At 42.0% G+C, this 12,703-nt stretch overlaps 1 protein-coding gene across 1 annotated transcript; it reads right to left on the bottom strand.

The window, feature by feature from the left end:
* Positions 1–750: 750 nt before the first annotated feature.
* On the bottom strand, positions 751–6,564 carry LOC129720120 (uncharacterized). The gene is made up of 3 exons (XM_055671555.1): positions 6,396–6,564; positions 4,625–5,435; positions 751–763 (listed from the first exon to the last, which is right to left on the bottom strand). The coding sequence occupies exons 1-3, from the start codon at positions 6,562–6,564 to the stop codon at positions 751–753; spliced, it is 993 nt and encodes a 330-aa protein (XP_055527530.1).
* Between the last annotated feature and the right edge of the window lie 6,139 nt (positions 6,565–12,703).

Here is a 12,703-nt window from a genome sequence, read left to right on the forward strand (position 1 = left end):
TTTTTGCTTGGAAAATAAATATTTTGTGTAAGATTGATGGTTTAGGAATTGTCAAGAAATTTCGTCAAAATCGATCGAGAAATTTTCGAAAAAAAATCGAAACAAAATTCATTTGTGTGCTTTTCCACACAAGGGTGCGATGAAGGTTAAGACCAAATATCAAAATTTTAAGAGTTTGTCCACATATTAGCATCTTTTTACCCATCTTTAAAAAAAGACAAATCTTAACCCGTAAAGACCCGGGACGGAACTTGTTTATTGAAAATGCTCGTTCTCAGCGCTGGAACGGCCGATTTGGGAAAAGTTGGACTCTTATTCAAGGGGAATAGTTGCTCTAAGTTTTGGTAAAGATGCCACCCCTCAGGACCCCTCCCCGTCTTCGTGAGACGCAAATGTGTCTGTGTTTTTTTTTTTTCTTATTTTTCAAACAAATTGAGCAAACACTGGGAATTTTCATACGTATCATTTGGTCCATGTATCAAATCATGTCAGGTGGATGAAATAAAATATGTGAGAATGAAAACGTAATACGGTAAGGTCTCCTGAATCCATACGCGATGAAAAATTTATTCTAGCATGCAAACATTTTGAGAAAAACCAGCTTAAATTCACAAGAGTACGTATTTTCATGGAAACCTGATTTTCTTAGTCTCCCACAGTAGATTTCAACTTGGCTCTTCAATTTTCAAGTTTTATATTTCTAGAGTAACGTCTTCTAAATCCAAAGATGCTGAAGGATTTATTCTAGATTTATTCTAGCATGCTAGATTTAGAGAAAAACGAGTTTGAATTCACTAAAGTACGAGTTCTTATGAAAACTTGATCTGTGCATGCTAGAAGAAATTTTTCACCATTTTTGGCTTCAGGAGACGTCACTCTAAAAATATAGAGCTTGAAAATTGAAGAGCTAAGTTGACACCTACCGTGGGAGACTGGGAAAATCAGGTTTTCATGAAAATACGTACTCTGGTGAATTTAAAATGTTTTTTCTCAAAATGTTTGCATGCTAAAATAAATTTTTCATCGCGTATGGATTCAGGAGACCTTACCGAATATATGTAGTGCTTAAAATTTGAAGAACGGTTTTGTTGTTTGATTTCTTATAAAAATACGTAGTTTTGTGAATTTGTACTGAAATAATTTGGAAACTCCATAATTCACTCTTACATACCATATTTCATCTACCTGATATGATTTGATACATGGAGCAATTGATACATACGAAAACTCCCAGTGTTTGCTCAATCTGTTTGAAAAAATTGAAAGAAACAGACATATTCGCGTCTCACAAAAACGGGGAGGAGTCCTGAGGGGTGGCACCTTTACCAAAACTTAGAGCAACTATTCCCCTTGAATAAAATTCCAAGTTTTCCAAAATCGGCCGTTCCAGTGCTGAGCACGAGCATTTTCAATAAACAAGTTTCGTCCCGGGTCTTAACGGGTTAAATCGAACAAAAACTGAGCTCAAAACGGTGATTCTACGAAAACGGTTTTGGCATGGTTTTAGTATATTTTACAAAGCAGAATAATATCGAGTATGTCTAAGCATTAATGGTAATGCGCTAATATCTAAAAGTGGTAGTCAAAATATAATATTATTATATTGAGTAGAAAAGTCTCAGAAATCGATTGGTAGGTGTCTGATCTACGTAAAATGTCAGCAATGTTGACAGAGTCACTACAAACAAGTGGAAACTATGTCAGGAATTCGAAGGTTTCAGAAGAAAAATAATTAACACGCGAGAAATACTTTTAATAACGTTTTATTATTAGCGAAAGAAAAGCACGACTGTACGCGGTAGCGGTAAGTTAGCCATTTTTTGTACTCTCGGGTTTACATGTGTAAGTAAGAATAAGCGCAAAACATCAGTTTCGTACTCAGGGGTAATAGTTGTCCTATTCCACACACCACCTCAACTAGTAGCCCGTCTCTAACACTCAACCAATCCCAGCATAGCGAAGAATTGCCTATGCTTTTGAGGTCCCAGGGGCTTCGTCATGATGTCAGCAGCCATTATATCAGTTGTCAGTATTTAAGAATAATTACATTCTTCTCACATAGCTCCTGAATAAATCTTTTGTATTTATATGCTTCCGTCCGGTCATTGGAGGGCATAGCCTCCACTCGTCAACCAATGAAAACGGCCTGAGGCTGATAAACTTTGCCGCGGCCAGAGGAATGGCCATATGTAGCTCCTATTTTCCACGTTTGAATATTCGGAAACACACCTGGAGGCATCCAAATGGAGAAGCCTGCTCCCAGATCGATCACGTACTGATTGACGGTCGGCACTTTTCGGATGTTACTGATGTTAGGTCTTTTCGGGGACCAAACATTGACTCTGACCATTATCTCGTCGTTTGTAAGATCCGCGCACGGTTGTCGAACGTGCTGAAATCTCGCACAGAGAGGACGACGCGTTTCAACATTCAGCGGTTGAAAGCTGATGGCGTGGCAGCAGAATACGCCAGAGAGCTGGATCAACGGATCGCAGAACAGCAGGAGGAAGGAGTGGAAGACATTAATGGGCTGTGGAGCAGTATTCACGGCGCCATCGAAACGACTGCGAGAGAGGTGGTAGGTACGACGCGTGGAAGGCAGCCTAACGGCTGGTTCGATGCCGAGTGCCAGAGAGCGACAGATGAGAAGAACCGTGCCAGGAGCCACATGTTCACTGCGGCTGCGCGTCAGAACGGAGAGAGGTACAGAGTGCCAAGAGCTGCTGAAAATAGAACCCACCGTCGGAAGAAGCGCGAGTACGAGGAGCAGGTGCTCGCCAGCGCAGAGGACAGCTATGCTCAAAACGACGTGCGGAGATTCTATAGAACTGTCAACAGAGTCAGAAGCAGGAATTTCCGGTGCCGGTCATGTGTAATGATAAGGACGGCAACCTGCTTACTGATAAACCGACGGTTGCAGCCAGGTGGAAGGAGCATTATCAGGCGCTATTGAACGGTGAGGTACCGGATGAGCAGAGCAGGAACAGGATGACGATTATGAGTGACGAACAAGCTGTGGAGCCACCAACACAGGAGGAGGTGAAAAAGGCGATTAATGAGCTTAAAAAAGGCAAGGCCGCTGGTAAGGACGGTATCCCGGCCGAACTTCTAAAAGCGGGAAGCGAGCGGCTGTACTATGCGGTCCACCAGATAATACTAAGAATCTGGGCGGACGAACAAATGCCGAACGACTGGTTGGAAGGCCTCATATGCCCTATCTATAAGAAGGGCCATCGATTGGATTGTGGCAACTATCGAGGGATAACGTTGCTCAACTCCGCATAAAAAGTGCACTCCCGTATCCTGTTCTTCAGATTGAGACCGCTAGCGGAATCTTTTGTTGGCGAATACCAGGCTGGTTTCCGACAAGGGCGTTCCACGACGGATCAAATTTTCACCCTGCGACAGATCCTCGATAAGTTCCGGGAGTACAACTTATCGACTCACCATCTGTTTGTGGACTTCAGGGCGGCATACGACTCAGTGAAAAGAAACGAGCTGTGGCAGATCATGCTAACACGGTTTCCCTGCGAAACTAATAAAGCTGAGTCGTATGACACTGGAGGGATCAAAATCGTGCGTGCGGATAGCTGGCGAGACATCAGCCGCGTTCGTAACGTTGGATGGACTGAAGCAGAGGGATGCGCTCTCCAACCTACTGTTTAACATCGCTCTTGAGGGTGCAGTACGAAGAGCAAACGTCGAAAGAAACGGTACGATCATCACAAAATCTCACATGCTTCTTGGCTTTGCGGGCGACGTCGATATCATCGGTATCAACCGTAAGGCCGTGGAGGAGGCCTTCGTACCTTTCAAGAGAGAAGCAGCGAGATTGGGACTTGTCATTAACTCTGCCAAAACGAAGTACATGGTAGCTGGCAGAGAGCGTGGGAGTCACCGTGGTGTTGGTGCTGAGGTGGAGATAGATGGGGAACGATTTGAAGTGGTTGACGAATTCGTTTATCTTGGTACGCTTGTGACATGTGACAACGATATGAGCCGTGAAGTGAAACAACGAGTTGCAGCTGCGAACAGGGCTTTCTACGGACTGCGTAACCAGCTAAGGTCCCGTAGTTTGCAAACTCGCACAAAACTAGCGCTGTATAGGACGCTGATACTCCCGGTGGCCCTTTACGGACATGAAGCATGGACGCTGAAGGAAGCTGATCGACGAGTGCTCGGAGTTTTTGAGCGTAAAATTCTGCGATCGATACTTGGCGGTAAACTGGAGGACGGAGTGTGGCGCAGACGCATGAATCACGAGTTGTACCAGGTATACAAACATGCTGATATAGTGAAGGTAATACAGCGGGGCAGGCTGCAGTGGGCTGGACATGTAGCCAGGATGCCTGACGAGAGAGCCGCCAAAACTATCTTCAGTAGAGAACCAGGAAGAGGCCGTCGACTCCGTGGTAGGCCTCGCACGCGGTGGCTGTGCGCGGTGGAAGAAGATGCACGATCTGCTGGTGTACGGGGAGATTGGAGAACGGCTGCTCAAGACAGAAGAAGATGGACATCTCTAATTCGTTCGGCCCAGGGCCGGTGAACGGTCCGTTAGCCAAAAAAGTAAAGTAAAGTAAGTATATGCTTAAAACGTCTGTTTGATCTTTCAGTTTGGACAAACGTAAGACATCCCTGATTATCTTCTCTTATCTCGGTGTGCTGAGTTTGATCCTCGCCGAAGTCTGGAAGAAGTTGTCGCAGCCAAATTGTTTCCTGACAGGCTTCTGAAAGTGCAACGAACTCGGCTTCCATCGACGATAGTGTTACACATGATTGTCGGCGGCTAGCCCAAGAAATAGTACCACCAGCGTAGAAAAATACAGCTCCGGATGTGGATCGTCTGCTTTCGGGGTCTCCAGCCCAATCTGCGTCGGAGTAACCAACCAAAGGCTCCTCCGATGCTCCACCCAAGCGAAGATAATATTCTCGAGTCAACTTTAGATAACGTAACACACGTTTTACTGCAGTCCAATTTGCCTCACTTGGAGCTGCAACCCTTCGCCCTAGTATCACCGTACTTGCTGCTATATCAGAACGTGCTATCACTGAGAGATAGAGCAGTCCACCAACTAAACTACGGTACTTTGTATTATCTTTCAGTAGTTCACTGTTATCAACTTCGTTAAGGTAACCAGAATTCATGGGCGACTTAGCAGTCTTAGCGTCGTGCATCCCGTTTACAGCAACTAATTTATCAATGTATTGCTTCAATCGAATCGGGAGAACACCATTCTCTCGCTTCACTTCCAATCCTAAAAAATGTAGAATTTCTCCCAAGCATGTCAGTTTAAAAACATTGTTTAGACTGTCGTAAATTCGCTTGATATCCACGTTGTTTTTCGATGCCAGCAAAATATCATCAACGTATACTAATAAAAACACTCTATCCTCCCCAACACCTTTAACGTAAAGACACTGGTCCGCCGAAGATGCTTTAAATTTCATTTTTGACATTAATCGTTTATTCCAGCAGCGTGCCGATTGGCGCAAACCATAAAGGCTTCGCTTAAGATGGCATACAAGTCCCTCTTCTCCTCATTTAATATACCATTGAGGTAAGCTGTCTTTACATCAATATGCTGAACGATCAATTCATGCTTGGCAGCTAAAGTTAAGAACATTCGGAAAGTAGATTGACGAGTAACAGGTGCAAAAACTTGATCAAAATCGACTCCGAACTGTTGTGAATTGCCTTGAGCGACAATTTGTGCTTTATATTTAACGATTTGGTCCATCTCATTGCGCTTCACCTTGAAGACCCACTTTGAACCAATTATTTTCCTCCCGGTCGGTAATGGTACCAACTCCCAGGTTACCATGCGCTTATGCGAGTCCATTTCTTCCTCCATCGCTCTCCGCCATTCTACATTTCCCATAGCTTCTTTATGTGTTTTCGGTTTTTCTACTGTGCATGCTGCTATTCCAACTACGAAATCTAGCACGTGGAACTAAACCTTGGTTTTGTCTTCCAGATCGGCGACTGACCACTGGTTCATCGCTAGGGGGATCGAAAAACTCTTCACCACCTGAATACTCAGCATCTGTGTTTTCATCGTACACTAAGGTCGCTTTTTACGCGTTTTTTTACGCGGTTTTTTTACGCGGCTTTTTTTACGCGGATTCCGGAATTTACGCGTTTTTTTTTGTACGCGGATTCCGAAATTTACGCGGATTCCGGAATTTACGCGGTATTTTTTTTTGCCCGGATCTCGGTTTCCCTTCACTCGGAATGCAAAATTAACGATGGTTTTTTTTACGCGGATTCCGGAATTTACGCGGATTTACGCGGCACGTATCCCCCGCGTAAAAAGCGACTTTAGTGTATTTAATAACGTCATCCTTCAAAGGTATTAGTTTTAGATTCTCCTCAGCTCCCATTTCGTCTCTCTCACACTGATCTTCAGAAACTGGCAACTCAACGGAAGACGTTCCGTTGCCGAGCTCTATAAAGCGAGCGTCACGACTAATAACTACAGAATCATTTTCACGATCAATGAACCTATATCCTTTGTGCTCATGCGAGTATCCTATTAACGTTAGTTTACATTCCTTCGGATCCATCTTTGTTTTCTTGACGTCAGGTACATGAACGTATGCCTCGCTTCCAAACACTCGCAAATGCTTGAGATCGGGTTTCCGTCCCCACCACAACTCGTAAGGGGTTTTCGGCACCGAACGAGACGGCAGCCTATTTTGCAGCTAAGTAGCTGTTAATACAGCCTTGCCCGAATAGCGTTTCTCCAGTCCACTATCCAGTAACATACACGTTGCCATCTCTGTAATACTTCTGTTTTTACGTTCCGCGACACCATTGGATTGGGAGGAATATGGCGTTGTATATTGCGGTTTAATGCCATTCTCCCGATAAAATGATCGAAGCTCCTTATTGTCAAATTCAGCCCCTCCATTCGAACGAATGGCACGCGGCTTGCGTCCAAACAGATTTTTAGTCCAACGCACGTAGTCAATTATATTTTGAGTGGCTTCCCACTTGTGCTTCATCAGATACGTGACCGTAAACCGACTGAAATCATCTATTAAATGCATCACATATTTGTTTCCGCTGGGTGTTACTGTTTTCATAGGCCCCGATAGATCAGTGTGTATAATGAGCATGAGCATGAGCATGATTGACCGCCCGCGGTTGCTACTCCGTTATTGCCAGATCAGCAGTAATTACACAGAGAACCAATAGATGATGCTTGGGACCAACATGCATCCTCAATGTGTAAAAACTGGTGACCTTGATATATTTATCAGGCAATACCAGCGCCGGCCGCATCCGAATGCAGGTCAAAGAAGGAGTTTGTATAGGAAAATGTTGACATGATACTCGCTTTATGGAAGCCGAGAACACCTCTGCACTTCCCTGAGAAATCACTGGGATGTTCGAGAAAGGGCAAGGTATACAGCAGGGTTCGTTTTGGTGAACGATGCGCTGATTTCGAGCGTCGGGTTCTTTACAACAAGTGTCGCGCCATTGAGTTCATTACATCCGCCACGATATTCATAATGCGATTCGAACTTATTCAGTTTGAAAATGTAACACCGCAACAATAAATCGTACGCAAGGATACTGGATCTTTGACCGAATCGAGACAACTTCAAATGATCGGATATCTCCTCGTAAGGTGATCCTCTTTATACCGAAAGCTATTGCGCGTTGTTGATCTATCTAAAAATAGGCCACTTGAAATGTATAAACACGGAGTCTCTCTAGGTTCGGTCAACCGGATATTTTCTATATAACAGATCGACTAACGACGTCTCTCGTATTCACTTCGTCTGCTCTAAAAAAACGATCCCGCAAAAAACACACCTGAAAAACGGAATATAAAAATGATGCGCGCTTATTACGGAAACGAACCATGAGTATCTTTCTTGCCAAACACCGCGATCCTCTGCGTACGACGCGCGTGAAGTAGCCTTTACCACTTGTAGCAACCAGCTATTTGTTAATCTCGAGTACACGTTGGCCGCGATTCTTTGGAAGGTATACATCGCGTTTTCGTTAGTCACGATATTTATCGACCGAACGAAATCTTCGGTGAGACATGAACAAGCATCTGGGTAAATTCCGCGAAATCACTTAATTTCGAAAACGTTCATATGAGCAAAACTCTCCCGAACCGGAAACGCGGTTTACACCGAAGCATTACGCACGACCGCTATTTTTCCTTCTACCGACGCAGACGCTCGGGGATACGACATTTCGATGTGAATGTTACCTATTTAATAGAAAAATTGGCAAAGTTTCATGCATACAAAGCCTTAACAATTTAAAAACGAAGTTATCCATATTGACCAATATATATTCTCAAGTTTATTAACAAAATGCCGAACCAGTCATAATTGGAACGTATTATATAAAACATCTGCCCAAAAGCTATAAAAATCGAAAAAGTGAAGCATAAGATTTTGGCTATCATTACTGCACCATAGTCCTCAAAATCAAACGTATTTTTTTGTTGTTGATAAACTGTACTTTCAGAAAAATACCCCTTTGATGCAATGAAAATGATGCTATGCGCTTAAAAATAGATTCAAACTTCCCTCATTTTTCTCGACCAAAAAGGTATATAACCCCTTAAGTCATGAGAATCTGGGTCGCGGCTTTAAGTTATATGCAACATAGGAAAATCGAAAAAAGCAAAGCCTTGGTGCCATATTTCGACTCGGAACCCGACCCTCCTGAACGGGCACATCGCAAGTGAAACGGTGTGAAACTGAATTGTAAAACAGTTCACGTTTGTATATGACTTCCTCAATAGGACTGCCATGGACGACTTTCTCTCACATATGCGCCTGAATTCAAGTTGTCAATCATCGACAAATATCACTCAAAATGTTAACGATTACATTCCCCCTCCGTGCATAACGAATCATATCATTTGACGCTAACTACGAAATTATCTTTGCTTCGAGTACTTCTTATGACTTCGGAACCTCATTCACCTGACGTTTCTAAATAACAATGCTCCTCTATCTGGATGTTGATGGCGCTTCGAGCGCTCTTTAGTAAGCCCAAGACGCAATCCCAAAAACGATCTTTTTCGACCCCTCTTCAATTCCTTCCAAGTGCGATTTCAAAACAAACAAAAAACAAAGCATTTCAAAAACACTATGAATAAAAATGCCACTTATCTGCTTCATGACAATCCGCTGGCTTCTTTTTGCACATTCCCGGGCAGCAGTAGAACCTGAACCGAAAAACTTGACCAATTACACTAACCCCGATAAATCAGTGTGTATAATGTCCAAAATCTGGTTTGACTTTCTTTCCACTTCTTGGAATGGAGCTCGGGCTGCTTTACCCTCCAGGCAATGCTCACAAATTAATTTCAGACCGCAGTCACTCACCTGCATTCCAGTAGCAAGACTCTCTTTTGTTATACGCTCAGCTGCCGCACAATCACGGTGACCGAGACGCCGGTGCCACTGGTGCTGACAATTTTCTTTATGATGACCGGTTGCAGCGTGTAACGAAGACTCTGACAACCGCAAATGATATATACCGCCGTTACGAACACCGGTAGCCAACACACTGCCCTTCGAATTAATAATTCGGCATCCTTCATTCTTAAAACACACGTCAAGTTTCTTCTGTGCCAGCTTATCCACGGAAATCAAATATGTCGATAATCCCGGAACATATTTCACTTCAGACATATCGATTCTAACCGTTTCATTATCACCGTTGATACCGTACAAAACACCTGAGCCTTCACCCAGAATCTGACTCTTCTTTCCGTCAGCGAGGGTCATCCAGCCTCCGGGAAATTCACGCATCGAAGTAAAAAAGATTTATCACTTGTCATGTGCGCACTGGCACCACTGTCTATCACCCATGATCGATTTTTATCACTACTCACGAGAAACGCAACAGCTCTACAGTCATTTTGGACTGTTTTGGCCTTTCCGTTTTCACTTTTGCCTTGACTTGGTGCACACTCTTCTTTTTTCTTATCAGCTTTCCACTTCCTACAATTTCTTCAGAGATGCCCCGGCTTTTTACAGTAATGGCATACACGACTTTCCCTCTCTTGACATTTTTCGGTAGATTTCATCGCTTTTTCAACTTTCACTGACGCACCTGCTCGTTCCAGTCGACGCTTATATTCATCCATTATTTTGGATTTCACAATTTCAAGCGAAAGTTCATTATCAGGTCGACTATCAAGAGCGACAACTAAACCGTCATACGAGACCGGCAGAGTCCTCAATAGCATGCAGATTTTTATTTTGTGCATCAAGAGTTGTACCCGCAGCATCAAGACGGTCGTACAGTTCATCAATATCTTGTAAATGTTTTTCAACGTCACCATGCTCAGAGAGGTTTGTCGCACAAAGCTTTTTCAGTAACGAAACGCGCACTGACCGAGTAATCTTCTGATGATGTGTTTTCAATGTGGTGAATATATCACGAGCCAGAACACAATTTTTCACTAAAGGCAGCTGACTGTCCTCTAACCGCAGCACTAATGTCGTTTTTGCCTTTCGATCCGCTGCTTTCCATTTCGGAGTGCGATCAACTTCTGCTGGAGAGTCACTTACAATCACATCCCTTAAGTCTTCCCGACACAAAAAACTTTCAATGCGCACTTTCCAAGTGGCCCAATTCATCCCGTTAAGCTTGTGAACCATAAACTTTCTATCGTTCATGTTATCACTTCTCTTTTCCACTGAGCGATTTTCAAATATGGCATCTAAACGCACTATTCTGCCCTTTCGCGTTTGTCAATTTTACTTCTCTTTGCAAGCACTGCAGAAAACGAACAATGGCGTCTGACAAGGGCCAATTGTGTTCAACACGTTTTTCACTTCGATTACTGTTGACCAGCACTGGGACCCATGACCTGTTGACAGAGTCACTGCAAACAAATGGAAACTATGTCAGGAATTCGAAGGTTTCAAAAGAAAAATAATTCACACGCGAGAAATACTTTTAATAACGTTTTATTATTAGCGAAAGAAAAAAACGACTGTACGCGGTAGCGGTAAGTTAGCCATTTTTTGTACTCTCGGGTTTACATGTGTAAGTAAGAATAAGCGCGAAACATCAGTGTCGTACTCAGGGGTAATAGTTGTCCTATTCCACAAGCAACATATCAATTTTTTTTATTTGAGGCGAAACCGATAACCGACATCTAACAATGTTGAAACGCAAAAAAAGATTCTGCATAAATCTCAGTAAATGGGCGAAAAATTTAGCATTCGCCGGATCTGACACCTCTAAAAATTTGTAGATTTAGGAATTTACATTTTCGATACTATGCCGGTCACGACTATTTAGTGAATATCTAGGATAAAATGGAATAAATATAACTTATAACCTATGATTATTACAAAAAATGTTCATTTCTTTTGGAAATATTTTTTTTTGTGAAAATTTGTTTTTGTTTGATTTCTGCTCAATTTTTGTTGAGTAGTTTATGGTAAACATATTCATGAGATGAACTTATAATCACCATCAACAGCAGCAATGCATTTTTTCCTCGATTGCACACGAATAGAAATGTACGCAAAGAAGTGTACCTACCGCTGCAATCATAGACGACGAGAGACCTACAGCGCTCTGCTTCACATATCGCCCCTTAATGCTAGAACTAGATAACTCGAAAATTGACGTTTTGAGAAAAATGAGTTTGAAAATGTGACCTATGTTGATGATGATGATTCAACTATTAAAATTCCTCAAGAACGATGTTTCAAAATTTTATCAATATCTTGAATTAGTCTAATTTCTGACCAGATATTGAAAAAATATCTAGTTATAACATCCAAAACCATATGTTTTTTACTAGGAATGTTCGAGTTATCTTGTTCTAGAATTAGAATTACAGGCAATAAAAACTTCAAAATGAGAGCATTTTTATTCAATTATCTGAACAGTCTCTTGCTCTATTTCTGGTATAAAAATCATGTCACATGTAACAATAAAATTTAAAGTGCATTTTTTTTAAATCTTCATCCTATTCAAAACAAGTCGACGTTGGCTTTATCATTATGAGGTAAATTCAAATAAAAAACCTAAATGAATCCACCTAGCGGTGAGACCCAGCCTTTCTCATTCGAACTTATTATTTGTTAAAATAGATTTACACAAAAAAAAAATTAAAAATACTCCTTGATAATTTCTGCTGAATTTGTTATTCATTCTAAACAACAAATTTTTGGTATCCAACAGCACAATTATACCGAACATTTAAAATATAACATTCACACACATATGAACATACATCAACACATATGCATGCAAATAACATTAAATTCTTTCAAATATATGATGCGATTTTGTTTTTGATCGTGGTATAATCGATTTGCACTCATATAAAAGCAAAGCCTTGGTGCTACATTCCGATTCGGAAATCGACCTTCTGTTCATTTATACACAGACTTCGCAGCCGAATAATTAGTTTACAGGACAATTGCGGGGCGCTACGATCCTACTGACACTAACAGTCTCTTCCAAGCCGAGACTCGAACCTACGACGACTGGCTTGTTAGGCCAGCATCGTACCTCAAGACCATCTGGGTGATGTACTCATAAACTGCGTATAAATATTTAGCTTGTTTATGTCAATTCTAGTCAGAAGATTTCAAATAATGTATAATTAAATGTTGTTCCTTATACATTAATTTGAATGATCTTATCAGTAAAAATGATATTTTTTAACGCAGTGAATATTACTGATCGTTT

This window comes from Wyeomyia smithii, chromosome 2, assembly GCF_029784165.1.
Source record: "Wyeomyia smithii strain HCP4-BCI-WySm-NY-G18 chromosome 2, ASM2978416v1, whole genome shotgun sequence".
Classification (NCBI taxonomy): Eukaryota; Metazoa; Arthropoda; class Insecta; order Diptera; family Culicidae; genus Wyeomyia; species Wyeomyia smithii.

Coding starts and splice junctions, on each gene's coding strand:
- LOC129720120 (XM_055671555.1), bottom strand. CDS start 6,564: ATGGATCCGAAGGAATGTAAACTAACGTTAATAGGATACTCGCATGAG. Junction 5,436..6,395: donor GCCAGTTTCTGAAGATCAGT/GTGAGAGAGACG, acceptor TGAAATTTAAAG/CATCTTCGGCGGACCAGTGT.